The following is a 12583-nucleotide window of genomic DNA, read 5'->3' as shown; positions in this document are numbered from 1 at the left end:
ACATTCAACAAGATCAGCACTTACACAAATGACTTATGATTGGCTGAGAGAAATTGATAATAAAAATATTGTGGGGGCGGTTTTGTTAGACTTCAGTGCGGCTTTTGACAATATCGTTCATAGTCTGCTACTGGAAAAACGTATGTGTTATGGCTTTACACCCCCTGCTATACTGTGGATAGAGCGTTACCTGTCTTAACAGAACACAGAGGGTGTTCTTTAATGGAAGCCTCTCCAACATAATCCAGGTAGAATCAGGAATTTCCCAGGACAGCTGTCTAGGCCCCTTACTCTTTTCAATCTTTACTAATGACCTGCCACTGGCTTTGAGTAAAGCCAGTGTGTCTATGTATACGGATGACTCAGCACTATACACGTCAGACACTACAGCAAGTGAAATAACGGCGCGACTTAGTAAAAGGGTTGCAGTTAGTTTCAGAATGGGTGGCAAGAAATAAGTTAGTCCTAAATATTTCAAAAACTAAAAGCATTGTATTTGGGACAAATCATTCACTAAACCTCAACTACATCTTGTAATAAATAATGTGGAAATTGAGCAAATTGAGGTGACTATACTGCTTGGATTAACCCTGGATTATAAACTGTCATGGTCAAAACATTGATACAACAGTAGCTAAAATGGGAAGAAGTCTGTCCATGATAAAGCGCTGTTCTACCTTCTTAACAGCACCATGAACAAGGCAGGTCCTACAGGCCCTAGTTTTGTCACACCTTGACTACTGTTCAGTCGTGTGGTCAGGTGCCACAAAGAGAGACTTAGGAAAATTACAATTGGCTCAGAACAGGGCAGCACGGCTGGCCCTTGGATGTACACAGAGAGAAAACAATAATATGCATGTCAATCTCTCCTGGCTCAAAGTAGAGATTGACTTCATCACTACTGGTATTTGTGAGAGGTATTGACATGTTGAATGTACTGAGGTGTCTGTTTAAACTATTAGCACACAGCTCAGACACCCATGCATACCCCACAAGACACGCCACCAGAGGTCTCTTCACAGTCCCAAAGTCCAGAACAGACTATGGGAGGCGCACAGTACTACATAGAGCCATGACTACATGGAACTGTATACCACATCAGGTAACTGATGCAAGCAGTCGAATCAGATAAAACAACAACATAAAAATACACCTTATGGAAGAGTGGAGAATGGGAAGCAACACAAACACAGGCACACACACACACACACACGATAACATACGCACTACACACACGTACACATGGATTTTGGGTTGTAGATATGTGGTAGTGGAGTATGGGCCTGAGGGCACACACTTAGTGTTGTGAATTCTGTAATGAATGTATTGTAATGTTTTTTTTTAAAAGGTATAACTGCCTTAATTTTTCCAGACCCCAGGAAGAGCTAGTGGGGATCCATAGTAAATACAAATTCAAAATTCTAGGTGGACAGTGACGGCCGCCACACCGCGCTTCACCTGGCCGTTCGCTACGGAGCCCTGCCCGCTATCAGCATCCTGGCGAGCCACGGCGCCAAAATCAACACCATCGACCACTTTGGGATGATGCCACTGCATATGGCTGCCGGGATCCTCAATACAGAGATGACAGCCAGCCTGATCAAGCTTGGAGCCGACGTCAACAAGGTTTTTAGTTTCTTTGTTATTTGTGTTTTACGTAAGCCATTTTCAACTCCTGCTGTCAAGCTTTGAGGAATGTTTCTGGTGAAAGCACACTGATGTTTAGAAGTGCACATTTTAAATATAGTTTGCTTTGAAGGTGATGAATAAGTCAGGTAACAGCCCCCTCCACCTGGCTGCCCTGGCGGCGGCCAACAAGCCAGTGAAGGCCCTGGGAGTGGACCTGGGCTGTATCATTGAGCTGCTGGATCAGGGGGCTGACCCGAACACAGTGAATCATGCCGGGCGCACGGCCCTGCACGAGGCCTGTAGCGGGGGCCACGAGGCCGTGGTGGCGCTCCTCCTGAAGTATGGCGCGGACATCAACCAGCTGACCACCGCAGGGGAAAACTGCCTCTTCCTGTACCTGGATCGGAAGCTCAACCTGAGGCACACCTCTCTGCTGTGGAAGCTCCTCACCATGACCTACCCCCTGACCATCAGCAACAGAGATGGCCACCTGCCCAGCTCTTTAATGCTCCCAGAGTACTTTGACCAGCGGGACCAGCTCCTGAACCTGTGCCAGCAGCCTAGGAGCCTCATGGACATATGTAAGATCCACATCTACCAACGCTATTGGAAGAGTCATGGTAGAGAATGCCTGAAGCAGGTTCTGCCAGACAGGGTGCACGACTTTGTGTTTAACCATTGGGAAAACGCATGTGATGTCACGTTTGTTAAGGAGGGTGATGACATCCCACCTCGGTTCCCCCACTTTCCCAATATGGAGGACTTCACCATGCCTCAAGGAGTCTAACTCCTCCTGTCCAATGAGATGAAGGCTGCAGCATGTTACTTTTACATTTTAACACACATTACCTCAACATATTCCATGAACCTCCAGAGAAATGGAGAGGTTCACACGTGATCAACCTCAGAGAGCGGCAAAACCTCCTTTGTTATTATTTGATGGTGCACTTCTTTTTCTTATGAAATTAAATAATATACACTTGCAAAGAACATACCTTCAGGTCTCTATGCATGATTCCTCTAGAGTGAATGTATTCTACACCTTGAAGTATTTTATGTAGAATGCTGAGGGTTTGTTTCGTGTCCACAGCCTCATAAGGATCTGAAAAACAAAAGACAAAACATACTCATTAACAAATTCTGCATAATGTAAACCTAATCAAAACAGTGATAAATGTTGCATGAAAAACCAAAGCAACAAAAGAGGTGCATCTCATTACAGGGCTTTTCTTTATTTGTACTATTTTCTACATTGTAGAATAATAGTGAAGACATCAAAACTATGAAATAGCACATATAGATTAATGTAGTAACCAAAAAAGTGTTCAACAAATAAAAATATATTTTATATTTGAGATTCAAAGTAGCCACCCTTTGCCTTGATGACATCTTTGCACACTCTTGGCATTCTCTCAACCAGCTTCATGAGGTAGTCACCTGGAATGCATTTCAATTAACAGGTGTGCCTTGTTAAAAGTTAATTTGTGGAACTAATTTCCTTCTTAATGCGTTTGAGCCAATCACTTGTGTTGTGACAAGGTGATTGTGGAGGCCAGGTCATCTGATGCAGGGGTGGTATACAGAAGATAGCCCTATTTGGTAAAAGACCAAGTCCATATTATGGCAAGAACAGCTCAAATAAGCAGAGAAACGACAGTCCATCATTACTTTAAGACATGAAGGTCAGTCAATCTGGGAAATGTCAAGTACTTTGAAAGTTTCTTCAAATGCAGTCGCTAAAAGCACTATGATGAAACTGGCTCTCATGAGGACCGCCACAGGAAAGGAAGACCCAGAGTTACCTCTGCTGCAGAGGATAAGTTCATTAGAGTTACCAGAAATTGCAGCCCAAATAAATGCTTCACAGATTTCAAGTAACAGACACATCTCAACATCAACTGTTCAGAGGAGACTTCTTGAATCAGGCCTTCATGGTTGAATTGATGCAAAGAAACCACTACTAAAGGACACCAATAATAAGAAGAGTCTTGCTTGGGCCAAGACATACGAGAAATGGACATTAGACCAGTGGAAATCTGTCCTTTGGTCTGATGATTCCAAATGTGCGATTTTTGGTTCCAACCGCCATGTCTTTGTGAGACGCATGGTAGGTGAACGGATGATCTCCGCATGTGTGGTTCCCACCGTGAAGCATGGTGGTGGTGTGTGGGTGCTTTGTATTTCAGGTGTGGTGGTGCTTTGCTGGTGACACTGTCAGTGATTTATTTAGAATTCAATTTTAGCTTGCATGACTACCACAGCATTCTGCAATGATACGCCATCCCATCTGGTTTGCGCTTAGTGGGACTATCATTTGTTTTTCAACAGGACAATGACCCAACACACCTCCAGGCTGTGTAAGAGCTATTTTACCAAGGAGAGTAATGGAGTGCTGCATCAGATGACCTGTCTCCACAATCACCCAACCTCAACCCAATTGAGATGGTTTTGGATGAGTTGGACCGCAGAGTGAAGGAAAAGCAGCCAACAAGTGCTCAGCATATGTGGGAACTCCGACAAAACTTTTGGAAAAGCATTCCAGTCGAAGCTGGTTGAGAGAATGCCAAGAGTTTGCAAAGCTGTCATCAAGGCAAAGGGTGGCTACTTTGAAGAATCTCAAATATATTTTGATTTGTTTAACACTTTTTTGATTACTACATGATTCCATGTGTTATTTCATAGTTTTGATGTCTTCACTATTATTCTACAATGTAGAAAATAGTAAAAATAAAGAAAAACCCTTGAATGAGTAGGTGTGTCCAAACTTTTGACTGGTACTGTTCATGTATGCTCACTTTGTGAGGTGTGTTCGGTGGTTCGCTCTAAAATCCAGTCTTTGAGCGAGCGTTCACACAGCTGCATCTGGATATACAGCATGAGATGGAACTGCACCTGAGGAAGCCATAGAAGTGTCCAGTAAAATCAGAGTTTAACCAAAAATCTGTAAAATAATCATCTATATCAGGCAACTTTGATGGGGGTGGGGGCCACAAAAAAAATCTGAACTCATCATGAGGGGCTGCGGTTGCTCGCGGTTCTGCATACCCACATCCATACCCCCCCACATTGTGAGCAAACGTCTTAATGGTCCCCCTCAACAGCGGAGATTTAGAAAAAGAATAATAATAATTTCAGAGTTAATTTGGTGCAGTTCTACACATTTTGCCATAGGGCGGAGAGAAGATTTAGCAATTTTATAGCAAATTTCATGCAATTCTACACGTTGACATAGGGTGGAGGAAGGGGTTTGCCGTTTGTAATATGATATTGGAGTGAGACTGACTAACAAAATCAATAGGGGGCCCCCCGGATGGTAATCCAACAATGATAACAAGTTTAGATAGCTGGCCGCTAAACTAATTTAGTAATCAAAAAATGTTTTGCTGACACGGGCTAATTGACTGACTATCAGTGACTGACATAATAATGCGGCCCACCAGTTGCCCATGATCTATATATACACAGGGGACTTTTGTAGACGTTCAGAGTTGGAAGATTAGAGGATTTTGTTAAAACAACAGGATAAGAGGTGCTGCTCCTACCGAGCTCCATTATATACATAGGTTACACAGTATCAATACCTCCTTGGCGGGGAATTTCGTGTCCCACTGCTCGCTCCCCATGTCGATGTAGGAGTTGTTGTTCAGATCTATCCCATTTCTGGTTCCTAAGTTGTCCTCCGACAGGGCCGAGCTATCCCAGCTGACCACAGGGCAGCTGTCCCCCGTCAGGCCACACCGTCCCAGCAACACACAGGGGACAAAGTTATCTGGGAAACGGGCGTGGCGCATGGTTTTAGGACACACCGCCTGCGTGCTCTTCTCCTCTTTCACCGGGAGGCTCACTGGTGCTTTAGCTATGGCCACTGGCTCCTTTGACTGATCTGAGCTCGCGAAGACTATTGAGGAGCCGCTGCTACTAACTGTACTCTCCTCAATGCTGTGAGATTGGGGTAAAACAAGTTTAGGTTTCTAATATGATACTGAATAATAATTGGTTTTGTAATTCAGTTATATGAGATAATAATTGTACCGTTCTGGCAGCACATGCGTTTCCAGTGGTGAGAGTATTGATGCAGGCTCTGAAATAAAGAAATTGTACCAAATGTAAAATGTGAAAAAACAAGAGAGGTTAGCTATGAATAAATTAAAATCACTTGAATTTCTATACTAGAACATGTCAGAGGAAAGACGTAACGGAACTCACTAGTAAAAGCATGTGTGATATGCTCCATCCAGGCAGTGTGGTAGCCTACTACATTGATGTGCTGAAGACTGGATAACACTTTCACCTCTCTGAGAACCTGAAACAAATACAGGAAAATACTAAATGACTGATAAATTCACTTGTGTCCATTAATACTTCACTGAAGAATACTGCATTTTTGGAACATTAAAAATCAATACATTTGAAATACCTTCATGCAGTCTTCCCTTGAAACGTTGTTGATGAGAATTTTCTTCACAGCATACTTCTGGCCATCCAGCTTGTTTTTTACCTATGACAAAAAATTAAAAATGGGGAATTTATTCCACTGTAGGTTTTATTAATGTATGATTTTTATTTTGACAAGACAGTTCCGTACCTTGAATACTTTGCCATAGGATCCTTTTCCAAGTCTAGAGAGCTCTTCAAACTCACTGAGGTAGCGAGACGTCTGCGCCTGGAACAGACTCGCTTTTGGTCTACGGCGAGATGAAGAAAATGAGTAAAGAAACAGGTCCTCAAGTTCCTCTCACAACACGAAGTACACAGCAGTACATTTATTTTTATTTCAGTCATTTAGCTGACCCTCTTATCCAGAGCAACTTACAATTAGTGCATTCATCTTAAGATAGCTAGGTGGGACAACACAATCGTATTAAGTACATTTTCCCTCATCCGCAGGTTGGTGGCACCTTCATTGGGGAGGACGGGCTCGTGGTAATGGCTGGAGTGTGAAATAACACATTGAATCATGTCGTAACCACGTAACCAAAAAGTGTTAAACAAATCAAAATATATTATATATTTGAGATTCCTCAAAGTAGCCACCCTTTGCCTTGATGACAGCTTTGCACACTCTTGACATTCTCTCAACTAGCTTCATGAGGCAGTCACAAAAACCATCAAGCGCCATGATGAAACTGGCTCTCATGAGGACCGCCACAGGAAATGAAGACCAAGAGTTACCTCTGCTGCAGAGGATAAGTTCATTAGAGTTAACTGCACCTCAGTCATTTCAGCCCAAATAAATGCTTCACAGAGTTCAATTAAGAGACATCTCAACATCAACAGTTCAGAGGAGACTGCGTGAATCAGGCCTTCATGGTTGAATTGCTGCAAAGAAACCACTACTAAAGGACAACAAAAAGAAGAGACTTGATTGGGCCAAGAAACACGAGCAATGGACATTAGACCAGTGAAAAGTTCAAATTTCTTATTTTTGGTTCCAACCGCTTTGTCTTTATGAGACGCAGAGTAGGTGAACGGATGATCTACGCATGTGTGGTTCCCACCGTGAAGCATGGAGGAGGAGGTGTGATGGTGCTTTGCTGGTGACACTGTCTGTGATTTATTTTGAATTCAAGGCACACTTAACCAGCATGACTACCACAGCATTCTGCAGCGATACGCCATCCCATCTGGTTTGCGCTTAGTGGGACTATCATTTATTTTTTCAACAGGACAATGACCCAACACACCTCCAGGCTGTGGGCTGTGTAAGGGCTATTTGACCGAGAAAGCAGAATGATGGAGTGCTGCATCAGATGACCTGGCCTGCACAATCACCCGACCTCAACCCAACTGAGATGGTTTGGGATGAGTTGGACAGCAGAGTGAAGGAAAAGCAGTCAACAAGTGCTCAGCATATGTGGGAACTCCTTCCAGACTGTTGGAAAAGCATTCCAGGTGAAGCTAGTTGAGAGAATGCCACGAGTGTGCAAAGCTGTCATCAAGGCAAAGGGTGGCTACTTTGAAGAATCTAAAATCTAAAATATATTTTGATTTGTTTAACACTTTTTTGGTGACAACATGATTCCATGTGTTATTCCATAGTTTTGATGTCTTCACTATTATTCTACATTGTAGAAAATAGTCAAAATAAAGAAAAACCCTTGAATGAGTAGTTGCGTCTAAACTTTTGACTGGTACTGAACACCCAACACATGGTTTCCATGTGTTTGAAGCCATTCATTCCGCTCCGTTCCAGCCATTATTATGAGCTGTCCTCCCCTTAGCAGCCTCCTGTGCCCTCAACAAAGTTACTAAGCTTACCTTAACATAAGGCTCTGGGTGTCTGTATTCAATAACATTTGACCCTGAAATAGCAGCGGAAAAAACTGGTCAGTGAGTGAACATCAATGATAAACAAGAAATCTGACCAGGCATGTCCCGCATTACATTATCACTAGATGGACACATCAAGTGTTACCTGTGGAAAGAAGGAGGGGCTGACAGCATGCAGTAGTTCAGTGAAGGCTCTGTTGTATTGAAGTCTGACCGTGCTGAACTCCTCACTGATGGCCAATGGGGAGAGGAGGTTATTCGCTGCTAAATGCTGACCAATGGCTGGAGAGGACAGCAAAGGCAAGGAAGTCATTCACTGTGTTGTTGTTGTTAAGTAATTTTTTTGACTTTTTACAACAACAAAAAATTATCTTTCCTGAAGTCAGCGATGCAAAAGTGTTGCAAAAACACAGACAAAAACAGAGTTTACCGAGTTACTTAGTTGAAAATAATCATATTCTAACCTCTACAACAACCAGAGAATGTTCATGTTTTACTGACAGAGAGATAGAGTTTAGTCGATCCTCTTTACCTTTGAACAGCATATGTGAGCGGGTCGGGTCGCTCTCATAGACAAAGCACAGGTGTTCCAGCAGGGAGCCTAGCAGCAGGTGGTTGGGGATGGCTGAGGCAAACTCCTGGATGGACGGGTACTGTTTGCCTGTCATCAGAACCTCACAGTTGTTATCGGAGTCTGACGCTGTGTTTACATTGAGAATGAGAAACAGTACAGAGGAGAGCGTGGTAAGTGTTTGTAACAAGATTATAGATTATGTAATAGATTGCTATTATCCAAAGTTGTTTCAACGGTGAACTGTCCCCTCCAAAAATTCCTTGTAGCTAGGAGATGATGCCCAACATAATGTAACAAAAAAAAAAAACACTTTAATACCCCTTTATAGCGAAATTAGTTAATTTGTAAAAATGTAAGGGGGAAGGATGTAGCCACAATATATATTTTATCTGCCCCATGGTACTAATGATGGGGGTGTGGAGCAAAAGACCCCCTCAAAATTGGTTGTGACTAAATAGAGTATGACCGGAAGTTACTTTTCATAGCAAGTTAGGAGAGCATTTTAGCGAACCCTAACCCAAGTCTCCTAACCTGCTGCATAAAGTCACTTCCGAATATATATAAATAAAATTGGTTTAGCTCACATAATATTTTTTAATATAGTGCCCTCTATCAGTCAACCTGGGTTTATACAAATCATTTGTCTGAACGTCCAAAACTGGCCATGGCCCGGTTTCCCGATAGCGATGGAACTTTTAGGCTTACGAGTGTTTCAACTATGCATCTTTTCTACAATGGCCGAAGATGTAACATTCCATTACCAAAACACCACGCAGAGAGAACGGTAGCTAAGTGCGTCGTTGGAGCAGGTTCCGATACAGTAGGAGCTGATCTGTGGTTAGTATTGTGAAATTATTCTAATATTGAGGTAAGATTTGAATGGAGAAAGCTGATCCAAGAGCAGTGCTCCATTTCTTTTGATCCTATGAAAGATATTACCACCTATGGCTGCAAATAATGCATCTGCAGGAACGCCCCCCTTCGAGCATCCCATTGGTTCCTTCATGAACACCCCCCATTGGTTACTGTATGAATGCCAGAGACGTGTGTCCCTGAACAAAGGGGGAAAGGGGGGAGGGGTAAAAATCAAAAGTAACAGTCAGTATCTGGTGTGACCACCAGCTGCATTAAGTACAGCAGTGCATCTCCTCCTCGTGGACTGCACCAGATTTGCCAGTTCTTGCTGTGAGATGTTACCCCACTCTTCCACCAAGGCACCTGCAAGTTCCCGGACATTTCTGGGGGGAATAGCCCTAGCCCTCACCCTCCGATCCAACAGGACCCAGACGTGCTCAATGGGATTGAGATTCGGGCTCTTCGCTGGCCATGGCAGAACACTGACATTCCTGTCTTGAAGGAAATCACACACAGAACGAGCAGTATGGCTGGTGGCATTGTCATGCTGGAGGGTCATGTCAGGATCAGCCTGAAAGAAGGGTACCACATGAGGGAGGAGGATGTCTTCCCTGTAACGCACAGCGTTGAGATTGCCTGCAATGACAACAAGCTCAGTCCAATGATGCTGTGACACACCGCCCCAGACCATGAGGGAACCTCCACCTCCAAATCGATCCCGCTCCAGAATACAGGCCTCGGTGTAACGCTCACTCCTTTGATGATAAACGCAAAATCTGACCATCACCCCTGGTGAGACAAAAAAAGAACACGTTTTGCCAGTCCTGTCTGGTCCAGCGATGGTGGGTTTGTGCCCATAGGTGACGTTGTTGCCGGTGATGTCTGGTGAGGACCTGCCTTACAACAGGCCTACAAGCCCTCAGTCCAGCCTCTCTCAGCCTATTGCGGACACTCTGAGCACTGATGGAGGGATTGTGCGTTCCTGGTGCAACTCGGGCAGTTGTTGTTGCTGCCATCCTGTACCTGTCCCGCAGGTGTAATGTTTGGATGTACCGATCCTGTGCAGGTGTTTGTTACACGTGGTCTGCCACAGCAAGGACGATCAGCTGTCCGTCCTCTCTCCCTGTAGCGCCGTCTTAGGCGTCTCACAGTACGGACATTGCAATTTATTGCCCTGGCCACATCTGCAGTCCTCATGCCTCCTTGCAGCATGTCTAAGGCACGTTCACGCAGATGAGCAGGGACCCTGGGCATCTTTCTTGGTGTTTTTCAGAGTCAGTAGAAAGGCCTCTTTAGTGTCCTAAGTTTTCATAACTGTGACCTTAATTGCCTACCGTCTGTCTGTAAGCTGTTAGTGTCTTAACGACCATTCCACAGGGGCATGTTAATTAATTGTTTATGGTTCATTGAACAAGCATGTTTAAACCCTTTCAGTTCACCCTTTCAATATTCTATGGGATTGAGGTCAGGGCTTTGTGATGGCAACTCCAATACCTTGACTTTGTTGTCCTTAAGCCATTTTGCCACACCTTTGGAAGTATGCTTGGGGTCATTGTCCATTTGGAAGACCCATTTGTGACCCAGCTTTAACTTCCTGACTTATGTCTCGAGATGTTGCTTCAATATATTCACATAATTTGACTGCCTCATGATGCCATCTATTTTGTGAAGTGCACAAGTCCCTCCTGCATCAAAGCACTCCCACAACATGATGCTGCCACCCCCGGGCCTCACGGTTGGGATTGTGTTATTTGGCTTGCAAGCCTCCCCCTTTTTCCTCCTAACATAACGATCGTCATTATGGCCAAACAGTTCTATTTTTGTTTCATCAGACCAGAGGACATTTCTCCAAAAAGTATGATCTTTGTCCCCATGTGCAGTTGCAAACCGTAGTCTGGCTTTTTTTTATGGCGGTTTTGGAGCAGTGGCTTCTTCCTTGCTGAGCGGTCTTTCAGGTTGTGTCGACATAGGACTCGTTTTACTGTGGATATAGATACTTTGGTACCCGTGTCCTCCAGCATCTTCCCAAGGTCCTTTGCTGTTGTTCTGGGATTGATTTTCACTTTTCGCACCAAAGTACGTTCTAGAGGTCGACCGATTAATCGGAATGGCCGATTAATTAGGGCCGATTTCAAGTTTTTTTAATTTTTTTAAAACACCTTTATTTAACAAGACAAGTCAGTTAAGAACACATTCTTATTTTCAATGACGGCCTAGGAACGGTGGGTTAACTGCCTTGTTCAGGGGCAGAATGACAGATTTTTACCTTGTCAGCTCGGGGATTCAATCTTGCAACCTTACGGTTAACTAGTCCAACGCTCTAACCACCTGCTTTACATTGCACTCCACGAAGAGCCTGCCTGTTACGCGAATGCAGTAAGAGGCCAAGGTAAGTTGCTAGCTAGCATTAAACTTATCTTATAAAAAACATGAAATCAATCAATCATAATCACTAGTTAACTACACATGGTTGATGATATTACTAGTTTATCTAGCCTGTCCTGCGTTGCATATAATCGATGCGGTGCGTATTCGCGAACAAGGACTGTCGTTGCTCCAACGTGTACCTAACCAGAAACATCAATGTCTTTCTTAAAATCAATACACAAGTATATATTTTTAAACCTGCATATTTAGCTAAAATAAATCCAGGTTAGCAGGCAATATTAACCAGGTGAAATTGTGTCACTTCTCTTGCGTTCATTGCACGCAGAGTCAGGGTATATGCAACAGTTTGGGCCGCCTGGCTAGTTGCGAACTAATTTGCCAGAATTTTACGTAATTGTGACATAACATTGAAGGTTGTGCAATGTAACAGCAATATTTAAACTTAGGGATGCCACCCATTAGATAAAATACGGAACGGTTCCGTATTTCCCTGAAAGAATAAACGTTTTGTTTTCGAAATGATAGTTTCCGGATTCAACCATATTAAATGACCTAAGGCTCGTATTTCTGTGTGTTTATTATATTATAATTAAGTCTATGATTTGATAGAGCAGTCTGACTGAGTGGTGGTAGGCTGCAGCAGGCTTGTAAGCATTCATTCAAACAGCACTTTTGTGCATTTTGCCAGCAGCTCTTCGCAATGCTTCAAGCATTGCGCTGTTTATGACTTCAAGCCTATCAACTCCCGAGATTAGGCTGGTGTAACCGATGTGAAATGGCTAGCTAGTTAGCGGGGTGCGCGCTAATAGCGTTTCAAACATCACTCGCTCTGAGACTTGGAGAAGTTGTTCCCCTTGCTCTGCATGG

The 12583-nt window shown here is 43.6% G+C and overlaps 1 protein-coding gene across 4 annotated transcripts in view; it reads right to left on the bottom strand.

The window, feature by feature from the left end:
• LOC106589587 (eukaryotic translation initiation factor 2-alpha kinase 1) overlaps positions 1-12583 on the bottom strand; it is a 31728-nt gene that overhangs the window by 11302 nt on the left and 7843 nt on the right. For 2 of the 4 annotated variants that reach the window (XM_014179736.2, XM_014179738.2), the window contains exons 2-11: positions 8432-8560; positions 8045-8181; positions 7888-7931; positions 6215-6314; positions 6047-6127; positions 5836-5932; positions 5662-5710; positions 5211-5568; positions 4425-4521; positions 2625-2731 (exon numbers count right to left, since the gene is read on the bottom strand). In XM_014179736.2, coding sequence (XP_014035211.1) covers positions 2625-2731; positions 4425-4521; positions 5211-5568; positions 5662-5710; positions 5836-5932; positions 6047-6127; positions 6215-6314; positions 7888-7931; positions 8045-8181; positions 8432-8560 — 1199 coding nt within the window. Of the gene's footprint in view, positions 1-2624; positions 2732-4424; positions 4522-5210; positions 5569-5661; positions 5711-5835; positions 5933-6046; positions 6128-6214; positions 6315-7887; positions 7932-8044; positions 8182-8431; positions 8600-12583 lie in introns of all 4 variants that reach the window. The other 2 variants (XM_014179735.2, XM_014179737.2) reach the window with 1 other exon arrangement.

Source organism: Salmo salar, chromosome ssa28, assembly GCF_905237065.1.
Source record: "Salmo salar chromosome ssa28, Ssal_v3.1, whole genome shotgun sequence".
Taxonomy (NCBI): domain Eukaryota; kingdom Metazoa; phylum Chordata; class Actinopteri; order Salmoniformes; family Salmonidae; genus Salmo; species Salmo salar.
The sequence above is the reverse complement of the archived record's forward strand: the minus strand, read 5'-3'. Positions and strand labels throughout refer to the sequence as shown.